The 25,000-nt window shown below is 36.2% G+C and overlaps 1 protein-coding gene across 1 annotated transcript in view; it reads right to left on the bottom strand.

The window, feature by feature from the left end:
* FOXP2 (forkhead box P2) overlaps window positions 1-25,000 on the bottom strand; it is a 565,342-nt gene that overhangs the window by 45,471 nt on the left and 494,871 nt on the right. Inside the window, exons 7-12 of the mRNA XM_047845413.1 lie at window positions 19,614-19,751; window positions 18,285-18,467; window positions 18,236-18,244; window positions 16,551-16,719; window positions 4,964-5,177; window positions 3,071-3,175 (exon numbers count right to left, since the gene is read on the bottom strand). Of these exons, the coding sequence (XP_047701369.1) occupies window positions 3,071-3,175; window positions 4,964-5,177; window positions 16,551-16,719; window positions 18,236-18,244; window positions 18,285-18,467; window positions 19,614-19,751 (818 nt within the window). The remainder of the gene's footprint in view (window positions 1-3,070; window positions 3,176-4,963; window positions 5,178-16,550; window positions 16,720-18,235; window positions 18,245-18,284; window positions 18,468-19,613; window positions 19,752-25,000) is intronic.

Genomic DNA, 25,000 nt, shown 5'->3' with positions numbered 1-25,000 from the left:
TATATACACTGCCAAGCTTAAAAAAAAAGGTTTTTGTAATAAACCTAATACACTTATCTTCATCAACTAATGGCTCTTGAATAGATTGATATTTTTGTGGACACTACTCATTCTGCCTTTCCTCACAGAGAATATTTCTACCTCTGAATCTCAGATCATGTTTTATTTGCTGGCACCTGTGCATGCAGACTCAAGAACACTAGTCTGCTAACTGGAAAGCTATCTTGTAAACCTTTTGGTTTAAGCTCTAAAAGTCAATCCACTTACATTCAAGCTGACTTAGGTCCAATGGAATGATAATTAATTTTGCAGTCAAACTACGCTAAAGTTTTGTCAGATGTTATTACACTTTGACATTTATAAGACAGTAATGAAGGAGTAGTATGAAATGCTTTTAGTGATCTAGTGAGATCTTCAATTAGTGGTCAGAAAAAATGGTTAGCTTCTGTCAACACCTACTTCTTCAGTAAAATTCAGAAATTTTCCTAATCACCTTTTTAGCCTGGGCTTTCTTCTTTGTGTTTTGGTTTTCTTGCCTTTATCTTTGTTGCTACAAATAACAGTTTCGAACTCAGTCTTAATTCAACAGAAAAGAAAAACTTCCTTGAATACTAAGGAATACACATCAGACTAACAATATATATGTACATAAGCAACTGTCCTCTATTAGCTTTTCATTTGGTGCTGGGCAAAAGCAGAAGGATTCTACTAGTCTGTTTGAGATATAATGTGAGAAAGAATTTGGGACTCTTAGTGTATTTTCTACTATCCTTTATTATTTAACATATGTAGGCTAAATAGTAATAACAAATGGATTCCTTTTATTTCAAACCAATGGATAAGTTGTCTGATGCCAGAGTAAAGCTCAAGCTATACATTTATTTTTAGTGCATTTCAGAAATAAAAATGCCACAATATTTTCTCCAAAAACTTTCATAATAAACACTGGATATAAAATTTCTGGGAGAGTAGCAAACACGGAAACTGAGAACTGAAAACCTTTCACAGTTTTTTGGCTTGTCTGACATTCCTCTAAACCTCAACTCTCCCCCATAATGACAAAAGAAAAGCAAAATATCCTTTCCAAGAAAATCTGTATTAGTGGTGATGTCTTCATTTCACTTTCCACACAGACACTACACTGTTTTCTGAATAACTGAACTTAATTAATTTCATAAAATATATTATTTCTTTTTACATTTCCCATACACTTTAATAAAAAGACAGTACCAGTATGGAAATGTATCTAATAAATTTTTTTCAGTATACCGGTATTACATCTATTGACAGAATTTATCTTTGAGTAAGAGAATCTAAAGCAGATCATAACAAAAATGGACTAAAAGAAAGACCTTACAATCTACTGTCATTTGTTCTGTCATCTCTATAAAGTTAATGGTTTGGAAAAATGGTCAGCCTTTGGAACCAAAGTTGATATTTAATTGAAAGGAAATGCTTTTTTAATTGTAATTTCTCCCCCCACCCCCGCACCTCTGTAATATCTTTAGTTTTTAAAAAATACTGGCATGAATGTGAAAAAAGAACCAGGAAGCCAAAATGAGGGTTCATGTTCCTCTGCTTGTTAGTAATAAACATTTAGATAAATATTTGAGATGAATAAAAATGTTCCTTTCCATGTGCTATAAAGGAAATCACACTGAAGGGAAGATATGTACATTTTCTCAAAAATTCTTAATTTTGTCAGAAAGAACAACTTGGAGGAATAACATGGTGACTGGGCTAGTTCTATTTTTTAAATGACCACATTTACGAAATAGTAGCAACAGTCCTCTTAATGATCTTAATGATAAGGAATAACACGACACATTGATAAGGATGAATGTATTCAAATGAAGAAATACGAAATTAGCTGGATCAGTTTCACGTCCAATAAAATGGTAGCTCACTACTGTTTTGGTATAATAGTCATGAAAAATTTATTTAAGGCCTTTTCCAAAAGCCATAGCAATACAGGAAGCAAATTTTCTTTTAGTTGGTCAGAAATGAGAAAAAGTTTAAAAGAAAATCCTTGCGGAAGTCTTACTGTAATTCTGTTATGAAGTTATTATGATGCCAAGTACTTGTGCCTTGTTGTTAAGGTGCTTTTACTCTATACCCTGTAGTCTACCATTTGTAAACACATCTTTTTGATGTTTCTGCCAACATCCTGGCAACAAAGCAGTGCAATTTCAAATGAGCTAATTAACTTAATTGTTGATGAAGCATGAAACAGTTCATTCACCCTGTTAGCTGCTCCATGACAACATAAGAGTCTGAGCCTGTGAAGTTACTCATCTCCATAAACCTATCTGTAGCTCTCTGTTTAGATCTCTTGTATGGCAGAATTGTGTGTGGAAAATGTTTCATAAAAGATGCATATTCTTATTTGAAAAGGAACCTCTTAAAATTAAACAAAATTATCACCGTATGAAGAAATTAAGGACACACAAAGTTTTGATTTTAAGCTAGAGAAGCCATAGAATTTATCATACAACTATACAGCCATGGGTGTTTCGCTCTGATCCTGAGGGTAACAAGTAACAAAGGTAGATGAAATACAATTATTTCTGAAAACTTTGGTTCCTATTAAATTTCATCTTTTCATTCTTATTGTTCAATAAATATGTTAAATATCATTATTTAAAGGAAGTAATATCAAGTTTGCGATTAAAAAAAATAACCCTGTAAAATATTGGGTTGAAATGTGGATATATTACATGACGCCTCATGTAATTTTACTTAAAATTTTTATTAAAAACTTGAAATTTAAGTGAATCCTGCACACGTTTCCCAATTATTAATGGCACTATTACAGTAGGGTAGTATTTTTCATTCTTTAAAAAACCCCTATCGAATGACTTGTAAAATATTTTGATGGAAAGGTAGAGACGGACAGTCGCCTTCGTAGCCTGACTTCGGTCATGCACTTGTTGGAACACACAGAAAACTCAGAGGGGGTTTATGATGGACCTTTACTTCCCCCTTTCAGCTTTCTCTTGTTTATTTTCAACAGTGCGCTTGAAACTCCCCCAGAACCCACCCCCTTCCCTAAAAAAGGTACGAAACCTACTTTAAAAACTGTCCAAAATCTTCACAAATGCTTTCACAGCCTGGCCATTTGCAAACTCCATGGCCGTACAGAGTGTGAGAAGCCCCAGTCTCCTCGTGTGACGAGCTGTAGCAAAAGAACACGGCGTCAGAGTCATCTCAAAAAGCCATAATCGTTGCAGGCTGCTAGCGCCTGTCAGGTTACGATCAGTGACAAACAGGTCAAAACAGGTCAATTCAGCTCAGAGCAGTCAGAAAAATTTAATCGTTCTATTGAATAGTTCAACTGCCAAGGCTAGATGATGTTCCAATTAGAGGAGAAATAGAGCCAAAGATGACTGTTAATAAAGGATGAAAAACTAAGAGGACTGTATAATATCATATGCTAATCTTGCCATATGACCTTAATGTAACATTTACCTCTAAATAAAAAATATATATATTCACATGTGGTCAAGTGAAATAAACCTGTGTTTTTAAGAAGGTAATAGGACATCCACCATAAGATTTTTGAAATGCGCTTTTTAAAGAAGATATGGACCTTTAGGATCATTTAAATTGTTTAATATTTATGTTTGAGCCATATTATTTCCACTAGTTACTGCTGATTTTAAAAAATCTACTTTGGAAAAGTACTCATTAGCTATATCCTTCTATAATTACCAAAGACTTTTGATAAGTGAGTATTATATCAGATGGAGAGAGCCTAGAAAAATCAACCAACTTCTGCAGTATATAACCATCAAATTATCTCAATTAAAACAATAGCATGAAAGCATTCAGAAGCATACCGTTTGTTAACAATGAAAACTAACAAGAAAAATTTTTCATGATACTCAAATGAAGACCAGAAACACCACCAAACTACAGCATTCTATTTTAAAGTGTACTGTAATTAAATATAGGTTTCTTAAAAAAAAATTCTTTGTGAGAAAGAATTTGTTACAGCTAGGCAGACATTCATATTACATAAGAGAATACTACCAACCCACTACACTCCAATGTGAAGTTTAGAGCAAAATACCATAGGAGCCTGAGTCACTCTGTTAAGAAACCCTACATTTATGTTTCATCCTTTAAAAATATAGTTTTTATGTTAAGCAATATTCTAGCTTACATATTTTACATAAATTGCTTTAAAGGACTTGATTAGATAGAGCTACATGCTTGAAACAGGGGCAGTAAATGGACAAGAGCACCTGGGTTCTCCTTTTATAAAGGCAGTTTTTACACAACTAAAATAAAACAAGAGGTTGAAAATTATCTAACATAATGTACTCAATGTTGGTAACTGAAATCAAGTAATTTTTCCCTATGAATTTTGAGTCAAATTTACTCAGAGTTAGCATCATAAGTTTATTTTTTTATGTAATTGCAACTTCCCTCATGCTCTAATAATAATAATAATAAAAAAGGTATACCAGATATTCTGTCTTCTGGTTTATTATGCCTGTAATTGTACCCTCATGTATATGGATTCTCTGATATCTATGGACATGTTCTTAAACATATATTAAGTACGTGTTTTTAAACATTTACTAAGGGGGATATGTATGCATCTTTAGTTATTTGAAAGGGGTTCTTAAGTTTAAAAATGGTAAAATGTTCTCATTTCAGCAATCCAGCTCATCAAAACAGATTAGCCATAAAAATATGTCGATACAGTAATTCCATATGCACTTATTAAAAAATAACTTTCTTCAGGCCAATTCCCCACCAAATCCATCAAATCCCTGGTATTTGAGCTACTTTCTGTAATGAAAATAATATATAAGGTAAATAACCTAAAGGGTTTTATTTAATTTGTTTTACACATTTTTCCCCTGTTAAGTACAGATCATAATCCTCAGTTTTATGAATGGTGGAAGGAGAGGTTGGCGACAGATAAATATAGAACAAATCTCATGAGATTTACCTGTCCCGCCTTGCACTTAGAACTGAAGACTGTCCATTCACTATAGAATGATGGGTTATTGGTGGTGACGCTTTGGAAGTGGTGGAGGAGGTAGTCGAGGAGGAATTGTTAGTAGTGAGGTCTAGCCCTCCATGTTTAATGCCATTGTCTTCCATACTGTGAACTCCAGTCACTTCTTTCCATAACTGCTGAATCTCAGCAGGACTTAAGCCAGCTACAAAACGAAAGAAAGCCCCACTAATATAACAAGGTAAAGTTCATATAATGAGCTTAGTGTTATTACTGGATTAATGCCAACAACAAAAGTGATGTTACCAGCATAATTAATATACAATAATAATTCACTTTACACCATCAGCACCATAGCCTTTCTCATGAATAATCAGTTATTTGTTAAAGACTACCATTTTGGGAATAGTACTGGGAATAATAGTATTGAAACTATCAAGGATTAATGGAAAAAGCCAGCAAGTTCTACTTGAAAGTTAAACTATTTAACAGAAGCTTTTACTTATTGCTAGTGTTAAGTTTTTATCAGTAAGGAAATGAAAAAGAAACAGATTTTGAAATGAGATATATCAAAAGAAATGAAAAGAAAAAAAGAAGTAAGGAGGGTAAACAAAAAATTTGTCAGGGAAAAAAAATGTCAGGGAAAAACAGTAAACATCCAACTCAGAAAAAGAATACATTTGACAATTAACTTTGACAAAGTTACTTTGCTCTTTCTCAGACAGACAAACAAAATAACTGAGTTTCATTTGGAGGTCCTAAATAAGCCAATGTTCTTACCTCCATGGATCAATTAAACAGATAATATGAAAACTTCATTTTATGGACGATAGAATAAATGAGTACCCATTTTAAACAATGCCCTGTTTCAGATCATGGAAATTTACCAGATATATGAAGAATGAAAACAGAAAATCAAGGCATTTTAGCTTTTAACTCTAATTCCGAAATAAGGAATTGAGAGATTACTGTTTACTTATTATAAGTCAAATATATAACAGTACTTATATATGCCAAGTACTATGCCTTCACGGATTCTTTCCATACCTTATGCTCCTTAATCTTCACTAAATCCAATGAGTTCATAACTGTATTTCAATCGGTTCATGGATAACAAAGCAAAGTGAGGGAGAGGTTCAAAAATGTATCCAAGGTCACAAAGCTTCTATGTGGTAAAGCTTTGATTTAAATCCAGGCAGTTTTATTTGAATGCCTTTTTTCTTAAAATATTACATTAAAAATAGGAAAACTATTGAATAAAGATATACAGGGGGAAAGGCAGTTGTAACTATGGTTGCTATCACTTATTGACCATCTGCTGTAGTCTGATGCTTTACATTCATAATCTCAATTAACTTCACTTGAAGCTAGGAATCATTCTACTTGACAGATGAGGGCATGGCATGGAGGTTTAAAAAGATGAAATATGTTACCAAATCACTATGCTCACAACTGGTGGACAGAATTCAAACTTAACGCACTGCTGCTCCAAAATCTAGGTTCTGCATATGTTACGTGTATCTGCAACATCTAACACAAGGACGGAAGTACTAATCCAATACCCCCACTCCCACAACCCAGCACACATCTACATCAGATGCTACAGTGATGCCAATCAATCAAGAGGTGTGGGGGAAGTGAGCAGGATCGAACAGGCAGGGGAAACTAGGGGAAGATAACAGAACATGATGTCAAGCAGAGTCAGCCTGCTCGCCCTTCCCCCTGCAACTAGGAAAACCATCAATCTAGACATAGTAGTAAGTAGCCCAAAGTGACAGAAGAATTCTCACTGCTCCAAACATAACTTCTGGTCAAATTATTCATCACAGTGGTAACCTTAAATTGCTATGCCTATCACAATTTCTTACAGATAGTTTTACTGAAAACTATCATTTTGGTGATTCTGGCTCCTGAAGATTTTAAAACAGCCTAAGACTGAAGAAAAGACTGGATAACTCAGGTTTCCAGTTATTTAAAACTATTTTTTTTCTACATAAAAGAGGATGGCTTAATAAACTAAGGTATCACTCTGGTTATACGGGACATAATTTCTATATAAACATCATTAATTATTGCTTTAACCCAGGATTCTGAAACTTACCTGACTGTAACTTTTTGATTACCTGTCTGTATGAATTAGGTGTCCTAACAGCAAAACTCCATTAACCAATCCTTTTACATAACAGCTTTTACACATCTTCTGCATGCGAGCCCTCATTACCTCACTCTGCCTCTCTGCCCCACCGTCCACTCTTGCCTGGTGTGCAGTTACCCTTTCCTGTCTTCCTGCTTTCCCCTTGCCTTGCTATAATTTACTTCTCGTCATATATCAGTCAAAATCTATCTCTTTAAATGTAAATTGGGCAATGGCATTTTCCAGACAAAGCCTCCAATGGCTTTCCAGAACACTTAGAAAAAAACACAAGAAAAGAAAGGGAACACATAACAACAAAAAACCCTACTATGGCCTGTGAGGTGCTGGCATTTATTATCTGGGTCTTGCCTGCCTCTCTGACCTCATCTATTGCTCACTCTGTACATTTCGCTCTGTTATACTTTCTTCTGCATCTTAAAGGCAGTAAATATTTGCTCCCTTTCCAGCTTTTGCTCTGGCTGTTCCCACAGCACAGGTGATTTTGGGTACAGATCTCCTCATGACTTCCTCACTTCACTCAGATGATTCAAGGCTCACCTCCTCTGAGAGGTCTTAGACCATGCTTTCAACTACTGCCCCTCCCCACCTATAGTCTCTGAAACTATAATATTTATCTGTTTTACTCGTTATCATCAGTCTCCCTCTTCTGCAATTTAAACTTAAAATGGTAAGAGTAGGGATTTCTTATTTTACTTATCTATCTCCAGTGCCTAGAAGAGTGCCTGGTATGTGTTCGATGAATAGTAGTTGATTTAGTTGATTATAACAGATTCATAGAGTTTTTGTAGGCATTTGGTTTTCACATGGAAGTTCTGTGGCTCTTGCGGGGCATACTATTTATGAGTACTTGCAATCCTGTAAGGCCAATATCTAAAGAATTATAAACTAGTTGATTCTAAAGATCGAGTGGCTGATAAAATTTTATACCTTGGCTAAAGACTCTTAGATGTTTTTAGAGACTATATCAGTTAGAGATGTTATTAATAATTCAGTTTTTGAATTTTATTAATAATTTAGTTAACCTAAGTATCCACTTACCTTTTAAAAAGCAGACTTCTATTATACTATTCATTTGTATGGAAAATTAGTGGTATCAGCATGATATCACAATGATATGGCAACAAATACTAAGCACATAGATGTTTGATGAATAAATAACCTATTCGCTATCCAAATAATGATTCTTAATTAAACGAGGAAGGAAGTGGTTTTTAAATATTACAGATAAGGGGCAGAGAATAGATGATGTCAAAAAGAGACTCCTGTTAGTAGAAGTGGTTCCCCAAAGTGTCTGCATATTAGACTCACTTGGGGACATTTTAAAATTTCCAATGCCCTGACCACAGCCCAAACCAATTAAATCACAATTTCTGGAGGTAGGACACAGGTATCAGTCTGTTTCTGAAGCTCCACCGATGATTCCAACGTGCAGACAATTTTGGAGGAAAAATTTTAAAAGCAAACTGTCATATTGCTCATGAACAGAGTTTTCACACCTACAATTTACTTAGCTCTTTTCCATGGATACAAAACGATGAATATGAAACAACAAGCCAATCCGTTTTGTACAATTTTGAAAGTTTCGTGAGTTTTGAAGTTTTGAGGTTTGCGAAAATTAACTTATTTTCAGGCAGTAATGTAACACATTCAATACTTCCTAAACTGTGTTCTATGGGACAGTAGTCATCTGAACACTTCTAATCAGAGATCTAAGAGATCTCTGGTCTCTATCTTGGAGGCTCATGATTAATGTTAACATATACATCAGTTCCATGATGTCTAGAAACAAAAGAAACCCTTGAGTCTCTTCTTTAACTCTTTGTTTTACAAATCCATTTGAGGATAAAAAGAAAAAAAAAACACAACAAACTCTTTTTACAATTGCATTAATTTATTTCAGTTTTAAATAACGGGTGTGGGCTTAGGATTCATCAGGTGCTCTCCAGCCCTCCCATGAACTGCAGGCTGCCTGTTTATAAACTTAAGACTTGTTCCAAAATTAGCTTAGTTCAAAATTAAGCTTCTATTTATGCAGCCCCTTGGAACCCAACTCACTGCTCCAGTAGGTTCCTTTGTCTCTGTTTTGTTAGAAATTTACATGGTACTTCTGATATGCCAGTCACTTTTCTGCATGCTTCAGGTCTAATCTAATACCCTGAGCTACTATTATTCTCCCTATTTTAGAGATGAGGACACTGAGGAACAGGAAAGTTGAGTAACTAGCTCTAGAGCTAATGCACGGCAAAGCTCCTCACCTTTGTAGGTCATTGCTCACATAACCCTTTTTCAGGACTCCTTCCCTGGCCACCCCGTCTACAAGTTCAACCCCTACCGTTTCTAAGGTTTCTTTATTTTTTCCTATCCTGACTTAAAAAAAGAAAAAAAAAAATTCCCATAGCACTTAGCAGTATACATTTTACTTAATTTGAAATCTAAGTTCTGTGATGGCAGGGATTTTTGCCTGTCCTCTTGACTGCTTTGTCCCCAGTGCCTCTAGGAGTGCTTACAGTGAGTGAAAGCTCAATGTGTATTACGTAAAAGAGTTGTTCAATGACCAGAACAGTAGCAGTGCATAATCTGGGAATCAGTGGACTAGACCATCACAGAATAATAGTCAATTTAAAATCCCAAGTAAAGAGTATTCATTTTTCTCAGTAACTTATTTCAAGGATACATACATAACAATACTAGCACCAAAAAGTTGTATGATTATGCAATTTTAAAATTCCATGACCACAAAAAAATCAAGAAATGATGATGGATGATGGCTTGGACTGGCTCTCGTTCACTGCCAGTACTACAAATAAGCATTAAAAGGTTTGTTTTTCTAGGAGTTGAATGAATAAGTGGATGAATTCCTAATCAAATTGCATGTAATACCACAGGTAAAGCATTAAATAATATTCCTTAATCCTAGATTCATAATTTGTGGAGTATCTATTGGGTGAAAACCGCTGTGCTAAGAATTAATTAAAATTTGGTAATTCATATCTAGATTATACAGTCTTGGAGCACACAAGATTTAAAAATTCCAATATTTTACTTATTGGTAAAAATTACATTAGCAGCTTTTTCACACAAAAATGTCTTTTCATTTTTTATGTCTAGTAATTAATTTTTAATGTTAAATAATTTTATACATTATGATGTAAAGTAAGTCTACTGTGATTTTTTTAAATTAACTTATTTAATAGTACTCTGCTTATTTTCTAGAGTTACTTATAAGTAAAAGCAATGAAAGCAAATTTTGTAGAAGTATTTGCATCATTCACATATTTTATTGAACCAATTTGATATTTAGTAATTTGAATTCTTGGACTATTATCATGTAATTTTCACTTTCATCTTAAATTTTACATTTAAAAAAGTAGTATATGCACATGGCCAAAATAACAGAATCATAGAGAAGGTTATACATTGCAAAATCGAATTTCCCGAACCAGACCTGACTTCACGGTTCCTAGTTCTCTCCACAGGCAACCGTCATTCTGGTTTCTGGGCTATCCTTCAGAGACCTGTGTTCATTTATAATTTGCCAGACCTAACATATTATGGATTTATATTTGACTGGGGGCCTACTTTAACCTGTAGGTATAGTGCCCATCTTTAAAATGTATGTTTAATGAGAAGTGTACTGAATACATATTTTGCCCAAAAGCTGAATTACAAGGAGCAAAATAGCTATTTGGCTAAAACTGAGACCAAAGGCAAATATCACCACAAAGAAGGAACTTCTGGGATACCAGAATACAGGGTATATATATATTATATATATATACACACACATATATTTATATTTACATATTATTTATATTTACATTTATATATACAATCATACTATGATTTCACTATTAAAATTTTTAGAGGAGGCAGTTTTTAAGCTTGTGATTTATTTTACAAAACAGTAATTTCTCAGTTTTCCTCACCATGGAACTTTAATGGGTCAAAGTTGACATTCTGCTTTTGAGTCTTCCTTCAAGATACAAAGAGCTGACAAAAAGAACTTTAAAAAGACTTATGGCCTAAATGGAAGTAAATTCATTTTAATGTATGCATGCTGGTATATGAAACAATTCTGTGACAATTAGAATTATGATATAATTTAATATATCATTACTTACATTTCCTCAAAAATTAACACGCCTAATATTTCTCTATGTATTTAACTTGTTGTGAGTTACTTTTTTTTTTTTAAACGTTTATTTATTTTTGGGACAGAGAGAGACAGAGCATGAATGGGGGAGGGGCAGAGAGAGAGGGAGACACAGAATCAGAAACAGGCTCCAGGCTCTGAGCCATCAGCCCAGAGCCTGACGCGGGGCTCGAACTCCCAGACCGCGAGATCGTGACCTGGCTGAAGTCGGACGCTCAACCGACTGCGCCACCCAGGCGCCCCGTGAGTTACTTTTTATACATAAAATTAATAGCATTCATAGTTAACTTTGCAAAGTTTTATTCCTGCAATCATAAATGTACATCTAAACTTCAGCTTACTGATGGAGCTTTAGCATTGAAAACCCCAAAGGAGTTTCCCCTCCAAGTTACAGATTAAAGACTGACTGGTTTTTAAAAGGAAATACTAAGATGGTAACAATAATTCTGCGCCACATGCCTTGTCCATATTGTGGTGCTGTTACCTTGATTAGATACAAAGGTGATCTATGCAAGCACATGATTACAGGTTAGGCAAAAAAATCAAGATGCCAGAAGTGATGCTGAAGTATGCATTTGGCTACTTATTTATTTATTTTAGAAAGACAGCGAGTGGAGGAGAGGGTGCGAGAGAGAGACAGAGAGACAGAGAGAGAGAGAGAGAGAGAGAGAGAGAGAGAGAGAGAGAGAGAATCTTAAGCAGGCTCCATGTTGAGCATGCAGCCCAATGTGGGGCTTGATCCCCCACCCTGGAATCATTACCTGAGCCAAAAGGAGCAGGATAAAGAGTAGGATGCTCAACCGACTGAGCTTTGACTATTTAGATTTCCATAATCAGAGAATGAGTCAAAGCCAAATACCTGATTTTGACCGAATACTCATCCTAACGACAAACTTCAGCACATTCCTAACTCAGTGTAAAGGACATTCTTATACTTTACTTAGAAAGATTTCACTTTATTATTCAACAGTTCTTTCATTCCAAACTCATCTAGTTCTAGAAGGTGTTAGTTCAAAATAGTGCTGGCTAGATATTCTAGCATTTTCTGTTTGGTCTTTCAGATTGGTAACAAAAGTGTTATATTTTAAATAGCTTTTATACATTTAAAAACATGTAGAAAGTTGGAATGAAATAAAGTTTTTGCCACATATATTTTAGTCTCCACAGCCATAGTAAGTCTGTGAATATATTGTGTATTGGAATACACTGACTTCTATCTCATGCCAAAAACATGAGAAGTGCACGCACAATAATTTCCTATCTTCTAACCTGGAGACAATGGTACTGGGTCATGAAAATGTGTCACTAAATAATTACCAGCTGACATACAAACTGTACTATCTATGGAGTAAATAGCTTCATAATCAGTATTTTATTTGATATTGATTTACAGATCCATCCTTTTTTTATTTGACTTCTGTATACCTACAGTAACTCTATGTATGATTTTTATTTATTTATTTTTAAATGTTTATTTATTTATTTTTGAGAGAGAGAGAACAGGGGCGGAGCAGAGAGAGAGGGAGACAGTATCTGAAGCAGGCTCCAGCCTCCCAGCTGTCAGTGCAGAGCCCGATGTGGGGCTCGAACCCATGAACTGTGAGATCATGATCTGAGCCAAAGTCGGATGCTTAACCAACTGAGCCACCCAGGTGTCCCCATATATGCTTTTAGAGATGATAACTTAATTGCCTAATTTACATCAAAATCCAACATTATAGTAATATTCATGGTGACTTTAAATACTTAATATTTAAAATAATTTAAAGTGATATATTATGTCATTTTGTAACCTAGAGAAAAATGTTGATGCATCTCCCACTCCTATCAAAATTATTACAATTTTGTTACTTCTGTCTCATTCTCATACACTTATTTTATACATGGTTGAAGAAGTTGGAACTTTAAAAAGTAGCCTGAGGAAGCTGTGTTAAATCATGGGGGTAAATACTTCAAATATGGCATATTTTTAAAGATCATCATTGTGTATAAATAAATCCTACTTGGTGTTCCTGTGGTTATCATTCATGGCCAATCCATCAGCCAACCAAAAACGTGGTGCAAAGTGAACTGGGAAACTGACAATGAAAATATTTAAGATATTTTTATCTGAAATAACCAAGGGTTAAGGCAGAAATAATTCAAGGCTTCCATTATCTAACAATGACTTATTTTCTTTCTCCCATTCAGTTTTGGGATTCCAGCACCACCCCATGAAGTTCTATTCCTCTGCTGTGGCTGGTTTATCTGACACATTCTGTCTGTGTTTGGCTGATGAGTCTCCGCAGTGGCACTTTTCACACTTAGTCATCGAAGCGGTGAAAAACACAATATGACTTGCATGTATTTTGTTTAAAATATAAATATTCTGCTCAAACCCAGATGTGCTTTCAGATTTATTTCATTTTCCTCAATGTTCTCTATCTCGTGTGTGTAATCTCTCATATATTTAATGGAGAGTACAAATAGAAGAAAAGGAAAAAAAATTCTATTTTAAAAAAGCTCAGAAATTAGAGTAAATTTTCATTTGAAAATCATTAAAATCGTTGTATCATAATAAATTTCTTTTTTCAGCAAGATATTTGTATGTTTGCCTTGGAAGAATGTAGTTTAACAAATATATCGCACTTAGACTATATTTTACTTCTGTGGACTTCTGAGATTGAGTGTGAGCAAGGGAGGGATAGAGAGAGAGGAGACACAGAATCCGAAGCAGGCTCCAGGCTCGGAGCTGTCAGCATAGAGCCCGACGCAGGGCCCTAACTCACAGCCCATGACCCGAGCTGAAGTCGGATGCTTAACTGACTGAGCCACCCAGGCGCCCCTCTGTGAGCATCTATTTTAAACTTTCTTGAAATGTTTGTTTCAATGGTTTTACTCAAAATCATGGTAGACCTCGCTTCTCTCTATTGAGGAGAATCTTATATCATTAGATCTTAAACACAGATTTTATGTAAATTTTACTGAAAAAAAAACAATGGTATAAATTTATTGCTTCGGTTTTAGCATAGTTTCTACCAAAAAAATCCATGTTTATATTGAATTAATTTGTACATACCTTTCTTTTTTTTAAAACCTTATTTCTTCATTGGTCCTCAAATTATATTTATTTTTTCAAAGAACATAGTGAATAGAACATTCATTGCTATGGTGACACCATGGTTTATTTCAATTCTCTTTGGAATGGTCTAGAAAAGTGGGTTTATGGCCTTGTTTTTCTTCCATTATTTAATCTTTATCTTTTTTGATTTCCTAGGAGTGATTCAATCAGGTGAATCAGAAGATCTGAAATCAAGGGAAAGAGGGAATTCTAGGGAAAACATGCCATTGTGATAGTAATTTGATAAAAAAAAGTGAACAACATTTACTGTAATATTTTATTTTACCTTATTTTATTTTACTTTTAAAGTTTATGTATTTTGACAGGGAGAAAGATTGAGAGAGAGAGAGAGAGAGAGAGAGAGAGAGAGAGAGAAAGAGAAAATGAGAGGTGGGGAAGGGCAAAGAGGGGGTGGGAGAGAGAATCCCAAGTAGACTCCGGTGCAGAGCCTGATGTGGGGCTCAAACTCACGAACTATGATCATGACCAGAGTTAAAATCAAGAGTCGGACGTTCAACAGACTGAGCCACCCAGGTGCCCCTGCAATATTTTAAGTTTCGTGTGCCAGAAACAAGATTATGTGTGTTTTAAAGATAGTTTTTTATTTGCCTAATTTTATTTTTTTTCTATTTAATTGTTCTTGATTTTATTCAGAATATCCTATTGAGTCAGAAAGATGAACATAAAATACTACAACGTGAGCCCATTTGTAACAAATATAATTAGTCCATTTGGATTAAAGTTTGTTCCAACAAAATCCAAATGCAAATTAGAATATGCTTTTATGAAGTTTAATGATACATGACTTTTGCCTGTACCAGTAATTTTAGCACACAAGGAGTCATTTTGTTTACTATCATTGTTTTAAACTAAGAATGCTTTCCGTTTCCCAAAAGTTGAGTCAAATGATGAATATATACAATTGTATGATTTATAGTGTTGTATTATGGTACTATCTTATTGTATTATCAAAGTACATGCAAAGTTTTCTTATCCGAAAAATAAGGGGTGCCTGAGTGGCTCAGTTGGTTGAGCATCTGACTTTGGCTCAGGTCATGATCTGGCATTCATGGGTTTGAGCCCTATATAAGGCTCTGTGCTGACAGCTCGGAGCCTGGAGCCTGCTTTGGATTCTGTGTCTCCATCTCTCTCTGCCCCTCCCCTGCTTGTGCTCTGTCTCTCTCTGTTTCTAAATAAAATAAAATAAAATAAAATAAAATAAAATAAAATAAAATAAAATAAAATAAAATAAATAAAATAAAATAAAATGGAAGAAAATAAAATAAAATAAAATAAATAAAATAAAATAAAATGGAAGAAAAATGAATAAGAATACAATTGGCAGCTTTTTGAAGCTGTAATTTACAATATATGCACAGGCAATATTACTTTAGAGAAAATAAGGTCAATATGGTCCCACGATTTAGATGGGATTCTACAAAGCGTAGCTTGGAATGGAATATTCTCTATAGGAATACATAAAGGCTCCTTTTTATACTTAAGAGTGTTAGCATGAAGATTAGGAACTTTTAGGAACTTCTATATTTTTATTGATTTATTTTTATTTTAGAGAGAGAAGAGTGCGCAGGGAGGGGAGAGGGAGAGAGGGAAAGAGAGAGAATCCCAAGCGGGCTCCACACTTAGCATGTAGCTCAACACAGGGCTTGATCCCACAACTCTGGGATCATGACCTGAGCCAAAATCAAGAGCCTGGTCTTCAACTTGCCGAGCCAGACAGGCACCCTCTATCTTTTTTTTTTTTTTTTTTTTAAATCAGTTTTCTACCCAAACTGCTATCAGCTCACCTTTGTTAAATGGAATGTTGTTAGCCTTCCCACTGATCCAATTCCCTGCAGGTAGGTCTTCGGTGTACATTCGATAGCGCCTAAACTGTGTTGCCCTTATAAATTATTTTCCGCTCTAAGACTAATAAGGACGCACTTAATATCTAACAAAACACTTGGAAGTAGTTTCACTACACACCTGAACTCAGTGTGTAGTAAAATCTCTGAGCCTCAAGAAAACGGGCCACGCAGCCATGGCAACGATCGTGTTTTCACAATAAACCTGAAGGTCATAAAAACAAAACTTCTCGAGGGATAAGGCAGACAGGGCATGAAATGGTAGAAAGTGCCACACGAGGAGTGAAGTGTGCACACTTTGTGTGTACCTTGAGGCAGGGACTGGACAGGAAGTGCCGCCTGGCCAGGTGGGATGGAGATGAGGCCCTGACGCTGAAGGCTGAGCAGGTGCTGCTGCTGCTGGAGTTGTTGCATCTGGAGAAGCTGCTGCTGGAAGACAAGCTGCTGGGCTGCCAACTGCTGCTGCTGCTGCTGCTGCTGGTGCAGAAAAGCCGGCCCCGTAAACAGCAGGGAACACATGGTCTGCACACAGCTCTCATACAGAGAAATGCACACGCTCCTTTCACTGCCCCGGTGAGTTTCTGAATGGGCATCCCATGGTCAACGTTCGAAAGCAGAATGTGAGCAAGTTCTAGATTTTCGGTTGCCTTTCTTTCAAATATTACACAGCAGCAGAGAACCAAGGAACTTGCATGAAAGAGTATGGAACGAGCTTTAGAAAAAGTGTGCTACAACAAAGTGTCAGACTTTTAAAAAAAAATTGGCTTATTGCAGATGATGATAATAAGTTTATCTATACTAAAAAAATAACACTTTATAATGACAGTCAACTTCAACAACACTCTTCTCTCTCTTTTTTTTTTTTTCCAATTGAGTAAGTTTGATCTGCAGAGGCCCATGAATGTGGTCTCTGGTGATCTATTAGTAAACTGGATATAGCCTTCATAGGACAGGCCTGTTAGCTCTCTCTCTTCCTCTCTTCTCTTGTTGGAATACATTAAAGGCAGAATTATATGCAGGGCAAAAAAAAAGTGCCCTTATTATACGGAAAAGTATAACTTCCAATTTCGTGAGGCATTACAAGACAAACCAGAGTTCTCTGGACTCGGGAGGGTATGACGAGGCAGTCACAACTGCAGAGACAGACAAGCTGCTGGGGAAGACCTTTCCTTTTTAGTTTGGGGAAAAGAGAAACTTCTGATGCGCTCACTGGAAAACAGACTGCATAATGGAGCAAGTCATGTGGATTGCCCAGAGCCTCCGGAGAAATAAGGGAGCAATTTCTATTCTGTAGTTGATGGCTGTCTGAAATTCTATTCACAAATCCAAACAGAAACAAAGCCTCAGGAGGTCAAAACTGTTTCCTGTACGTTTGCATAATGGGCAGCTTGAAGACAACGGCTCTGATACCTGCTGATCAATTTAACTACTTCAACATGTTTTGTTTGTATTATGTTTATATTTGATGCAGTTTGCTGACAAGTGCAAGCTCGGCCTGAGAAGCCAGCTTGTCAGTTTGATTTATGAGCATATCAAACTGTAACTTTCTACTCGCCACTCCAAACCTACAGTAGCAGTTCATTAATCAGGGGCCCGTGACTTTGAAATCTGTGTTCCACCGGTTTCTCCCCTAGCCCCCCACCCTACCCCGCAACCACGGGCTACATTTGCATGCATGTTCTCTGAGCTGCGCCACTGAGAAAAATAAGGTTCCCTCACCAACTTAGATTCTCGGTGAATACAAGATAATCAGTACTTTGTCCACCACAGAGCTTGCTCTTTGTACACTGTGATTCATTAGTGAACATTAGACGACAGACAGCAGCATTGGATTGTAACTCTCAAGTCCCATGCTACAAAAAAGGAGAGCAGGAGAGTTCTACTGTCACTGTTTTTAAGCTGGGTAAAAATGTATCATAATGCATCTTTGATAGGAGAGCCTTGCGCTAGGAAGATCTCAGGCCGCCCTGGCCTCGAGGCACCCAGTCCCCACCTGGCACCGCTGCGCCCTGCCGGTGAGCCCGACGGCAGGTGGCTCCTACCTCTTTCGCCTGCTTGCCAGGATGCGGCGGCGGCGGGGGCGGCTGCTGCTGCTGCTGCTGTTGCTGCTGCTGCTGCTGCTGCTGTTGCTGCTGCTGCTGCTGCTGCTGCTGCTGTTGCTGCTGCTGCAAAAGCTGAAGATGTAACTGCTCTTGCTGTTTCTTGTAAAACTCTTGTAGTTGTTGCTGAATAAACCATTTTGACTTTAATAAATAAAGGCAAAAGTTTCATGTATTATAAATCTCCTAAACTCTTCTAGACTGGCATATGGTAGAGTATCCATTAAGGTTCACCTCCCAAGAACAACAAAAAATATGCAGTGGATGCAAGGAGACACATCTACATACATTTGGTTTTTCCAAGGCAGCTCTGAAATTTTCCAATCCAGAATCCAAAAAAATCCTAAACAGGAGGGCATAGGAAACCTATATTCTAATGGGCCAGAACCAAATGAATACCCTAACTGATTACATCGGAAGTCCCAATGGGATATTCAAATAGGTTATATACTCTACCATTTATAAGAACCAAATATATGGCTACATAAAATCAGGTTGTTCAATTCCTATCGGGGAAAATATTTTAATCCATCAGACGTACAGAAGAATGTTAGACTTAGAAGTAGAAGCAACTGGCCTGTGGCCATCAGCCATAGAAGACAGCAAAGCGATTAAATCAGTAAGAATCTGGGTAAAGCACATTGTTTTCTCTAGGTTAAGTAAGTCTACAACATAAAGTCCACTTTATACACAGTCGAGGCCCATAAGGTTCGTATTGGAAATGCTAGTCTTGTCACTAAAAAAAAGATAACTTTCATGGGTTAGTAACTTGGCTGCTTAACTTTGTTTTTATAAGTAGATATTCTCTATGCCTAAACACCAAGTATATTTTGGGAAGGAAAACATAGGATGTTACCTTCCCTATCGCAACCAAATGGCCAGTTTAAATCTCATACTTCCACGAACATAAAGGAGTCCTGAAGTGTTAACGAGTTTTCAAAGCAAGAATTATCTAGAAGTCCCTTTGCACTCTTACTGGCAAGTGTACAAATCAAATGCTCCTAAGCATATGAATACTAAACTATTAATTTATTCCATGTTGAAGTTACGCCTCTCTCTGCTCTTACTGTAGACTTTGATGAATTTAAAAAGACCGAGGGATCTAAATTTTTTGATGTAGTTCTGCAGTCACAATGTGGCATGTATGTTCTTGCATGCTGATCAGCTGTCCCTTCAAGCGGAAAGTGACCGGCAAACATGCCCACGGCACTGTTGTCAGAGGCGCACACGTGCGCCACATGCCAGGACACCAAAGCAGGTAACCCACATTACCTGCTGCAGCATGACCGCCTGCTGCTGCTGGAGGAGGGCTTGGAGCTGCTGAGGAGACAAGACTTGCTGCTGAAGAATCTGCTGCATTTGCTGAGGGGTGATCACCTGGGGAGTCATCATGGCCACCGACACAGGCACCTGGGCAGGGACAGAAAGAGAAGGGGTGGTCATAACCAAATGTCTGCTCACCGACTTCACAGCTATAGGTCACCGCTAGTAAATCCTTTAGAAATGACGGCTCATTGTTTTGACATGATATCTGCATATTACTTAACTCTTTGAAAATACTATTAAAGTGCCACAGCATGTAGACACTGGCCCCCAGAGACATCAGATTTCATCAGATGCTATCTTTACATTCCTTACTTACCTCACATGTATTACGCTAAGATGTTGGAGCTTTGACTAGCATCGTGAAAAACAAACAATTAAATGTCAGGGTTCTCAATACTTCCTAATTGATCATCACACCGACGTCATAGTGTTATCAACGTAAAGCCTTTGGCAATGGTTTCAAGGTAGGATTATGATAAATAATAAAGATTAAACAATTTGAAAAGTATGCATATACATATCTGTTATCAAAGCTAGTAAAAAGAATGTATGTAGAATGTACTTACGCATAAAACATAATCACCATCTTCAAAATTTTATGGATATATGTATATCAAATATATAAATATTAGAAAAATATGTATAGTAATACATATTACTTCATGAGTATATGTCTCAACTCATATAGGATGTATATACACATGTGTTTCCACAAAATAGCAACCCAGACAGGTCCTCTCAAAGAAAAAATCATAAGCCAAGTATTCTTCTCTAAACATTTTCTTATGTTTCGAAGCTAGCTAAACTTATACTAGGGGTTCTGGAAGTCTAAAGATTATTCAAAGGTGATTCATTAAAATTAAAAAAAAAAGTATTTTTGCTTAAAATTGTCTTTCTTTTCAAGGTTCTGAGAATTATGGAGTCAAAAGGAAAAGCAAATAAGGAGGAAGAGAAAGAAACAGGAGAAAGTGGGGGAGGGGGCAAGGAAGATACAGAGTGAGAAAGAGCTAGAGAGGACGTTCTAAGGAAAGAGAATGGCAGGAGGGATGAGCGGGACAAAACCTTGTATGAAAAAGCCTGTGGTAGATGGTCAGCCCGGCCACAGTCATGCTGTTGGGGGGCGTTGCTTGTATTAACCAGCATGGAATCAAACAACTTGTCAACCTGCCCAGTTTGCAACCTTTGAAAAGGCGATCACTTTCTTTCCTAGAAAGAACAATCTACTTTTACTGTAAATAAAAACATGTATTTACATAAATACTGCTTTAGAACAAATGCATGGGACAACAATGTGTCTTGGAAAACAGAAAAAGATTAATAGACTATTTTAAATAGTCATTTTAACATAGTTCAAACTTTTCTGGCACTTCATGTTATAAGGAAAGGAGAAATCAATAATGAAAAAGAAGTGAGGAGAGAAAAAATAAAAGAAACCTGGGGTGAATAAAGTACCCACCCCCAAACACAAACACTTCATATTTAATACTAAGAAATAACTTTGTCTTGTCTATTCCGTGCTGATATCTCAAAACATGGATTGATGAGATCTAGTTTTATGACAAAAAAGAAGCACATTGTGATGGGAAAAAACTCAGTGATTATCTGAGTATTTCTGGATTATTTTAGAACATACTGACATGTTATAGGTTACTACATTTGAATTTCTCATAATAAAAGGCATTCTGAAATATGTGCTATAAAATTTATTGACCCAATGGGTTGCCCAAGTGTTTAGTTTTTAAAACCTGAGTGGCCAGTTTACTTAACTGTTTATTTCTCAATAAACAAATATAATGGTTAGGTAAGTAGTTTAAAAAAAACCTACCACAAAGATGACTTTTCTTCCACCAATTATTTACCTCCTACCATCTCTAAATAACAAGGAATCAAACCAAAATTAAGTCAGGGTAAGACAGAAATGTTAAGCTTTAAAAAGGCTGCCAATCCAGATAGACAAAAAGACAGACAGATACTACACTTATATAGACAGATACCACATATATGTAGATAGATATTATGTATATGTAGATGGACAAATACATACATATAGATATACATACACAGAGATATATACCTCATATAAATTCAATCATGTGATAAAAACTTGCCACACTTCTCTCATCGAAGCCCTGTATCACTTTTTAGCGTATGGAGAGCTTTCACTTAATTATCTCTACATCTGGGGCCCCTGGGTGGCTCAGTCAGTTGAATGACCTACTCTTGATTTCAGCTCAGGTTGTGATCTCACGATTCATGGGAATCAAGCCCTACATCAGTCTCCACACTGACAGCACGGATGCTACTTGGGATTCTCTCTCTCCTCTCTTCCTGTCTCTCTCTCTCTCTCAAAAAAAAAAAATAAACTTAAAAATTATCTCTATATCTATAATGAAAAGTACTTCATATGTGACTGATATCAAATGCACTTTTTGAGAAAATTTTATGAATGGAGGACTGCCATAATATACTGCAAGTTAGAGTTAGATTTCAGCTTATACAAACTGTAGGACTCTTTAAAACACACACACACACAAACTTTGGAGTACCTGGGTGGTTCAGTTGGTTAAGCATCTGACTCTTATTCTTGGCTCAGGTCATGATCTCACAGTTCGTGGGTTTGAGCCCCCCTCAGGCTCCATGCTGACAGTGCAGAGCCTGCTTGGGATTCTCCCTGCCTCTCTCTCTGCCACTCCCCTGCTCATTCTCTATCTTTCTCTCTTAAAATAAATAAATAAACATTAAAAAAATTTAAAAAATTAAAGAACACAAACTTTATTAAAAGTAAATAAATTATTATATAATATGTACAGAAAATTATCCGACTCTATAGCTTGTTGCAACAGTGACTCCTGGTGTACAGGCAAATTTAAGTAAGTATTCTACCTTTGCATTTTATTGTATTTTTACTTATTTAATTTTTTTCTCAATGTTTATTTAATTTTGAGAGACAGAGAGAGACAGAATATGAATGGGGAAGGGGCAGACAGAGAGAGAGCCACAGAATCCAAAGCAGGCTCCAGGCTCTGAGCTGTCAGCACAGAGCCCGATGAGGGGCTCAAACTCACAGACTGAGATCATGACCTGAGCTGAAGTCAGAGGCTTAACCGACTGAGCCACCCAGGTGCCACACAGACTGTATATATATGACAATATACAGGCATAAAGATAGGTAGAAAGACAAGCCAACTAACACATAATGAATTGAACACTCTATTTCCATAAATATGTACTTAAAGCAGTTTTTCCTGTAACAAGTGTTAAGTTAGATATTATATGTATTATTATATGTTACATGTAGACAACTCCACTTGCTTCTTCAGAAATTAGTAATTTTCAAAATGCAAAACTTCTGCATTTCAAGCAACTCATTTTAAGTAACACATTTCCTTTGCTCCTCCTATATCACTTTTGTTACAACCTCTGTGCACTTCTTTGCTATTCCAAACTACTGGAAGAATTCACTGACAAAGATGGATAGAGACTAACTGAGTACATGAAAAATTTGTTTGGAGATTATGCTACTTGATCTGGTAAAACAGGTAAAACCAGCATCATGTTTGAAAATACATGGATACCTTTCTGAATCATACATATCTTTGTAAGTCCAGTGTTAGGCTTAAGAAAATATTCTCCTCTGGATATATAATTTTGTTCATGCAAATATTCTAATAAGGGACAAAAATTTAGATACATCATGAAGGAGGGGAGGGAGAGGTTACCTCAGGTATTATCAGGTGAGAAGGCAAATAAAAGTCTGGAGGGGTCTAAGAAAACACGAAACATTATACAGCCACCAAATGGGAGAAACAGCTGGTTCTGAATGGCTGTCCTAGGAAAACGGTAGTCTGTCAGTTAAAATCTTCAAAAGTAAAGGAAGGGAATGGAGTCAACTTTGGTTAGGAGATTTGTCTTTCTCTCTTGGTATTTACTATACTGACAGAACTAAAATTCCCCACAAAGATGGACCAAATAAGGGTTTCCTTTGCCCTTTTTTTATTTTCTCATAGGTGAATTAAGCATACATCTGATGTGTTGTTCTGTGTGCCAAGAAGTACTGGGTAAATGGACATAATGTTGTATTTTCTGAAAAGAGAGAGGAAAAATTCTGAAGCGGTCCTGAAATAAGTCCAAATGGTAAAAAGTCAAAAGTATTTAGGTATTATCCTAGAACAGATGATGACTTTAGTTTAAAACATTATAAATGTGTTTATATTAAACTTCTGAATGTACCTCACTGAAGGAGTCAAAAGTTATCGAGACAAGTGCAAAGATCACGTCTCGCTTCAAATGAAATCTAAAGAATTATTGTAAGAGTTATGAAAATGGTCCCCAAGTTTTATTTGCTATAATAAGCCCACCATCTTTTTACATTTTAGTTCAATTGGAGCATTTCTGAATATGTTGGGTTTGCATATAAGCACGCCACTTAATTAAACATCCTGAGTATATGTGGGTGATTTGAACTGTTCTTAGCATAGTATCAGTCTAATTCTTTCTTCACTCAATGTGAATTAGGAAAAAAAAGAAAAGTCACAACCTATAGGTGAGGCTTACAGTAAAAAACAAAAACAAAAACAAAAACAAAACCCACATTATTTCCTTGGTAACAGGGTCTGCTAACTATTGGTTCATAGATCCCTTCATTCTTTGCTTAAAATTTGAAGACAAAGGAAGTCCTGACCTCTAGGCCCTGGTGTTTAAGGGGGAAAAAAAGTAACTCTATTAGGATTAACTATTTGTATAATAAATGTAAAACTGGTTTTCAAGTTATGCCATGTGTTCCCATTTTAAGCAACTATTGATAGGAAATATTGGATTGCATGTTCTTTGATTTTTCTGTTCACTTTTTTTCTCTCTACAGTATCTATATCTATAGTTTATTTTAACATAAGAAACTATCGTATTGCATTTCCAGCCTCGGTCCAAATTCAAGCTCTGGTAACACATATAATGTCTATCATGATAATAGCCTTCCAAAAGCTTCCTGGTTTCATGGTATTAAAAAGAACTGACAACGAATTGAGTAGTATTTGTAAGCTTTTCATCAAGTACCGAGCAGGCGTATTTAAAGAGATCTGGGATGGACAGTGCATATTGCTATTTAATGCAATCTTTTAGCAGCAAGGAAATAGTGTGACAGTAACAACAGAAAGATTGGCACAGCGCAACACCAGACACTGAGATTACTTTTAATCATGATTCATCACTACTTAGTTTCTACCATAGTTTCGGACAGTCGTTTTAATTTAGCATCCTTTAATTACTTTGATAGAGCACGGTGCGTTCTGTTGTGGAAAGTGGAGCTTGTCCAACTTTACCGTTCTCTTGGTCAT

The sequence above is a fragment of the Prionailurus viverrinus genome, chromosome A2, assembly GCF_022837055.1.
Source record: "Prionailurus viverrinus isolate Anna chromosome A2, UM_Priviv_1.0, whole genome shotgun sequence".
NCBI lineage: Eukaryota > Metazoa > Chordata > Mammalia > Carnivora > Felidae > Prionailurus > Prionailurus viverrinus.
Note: the sequence above shows the minus strand (reverse complement) of the source record. Positions and strands in the feature narration are given on the sequence as shown.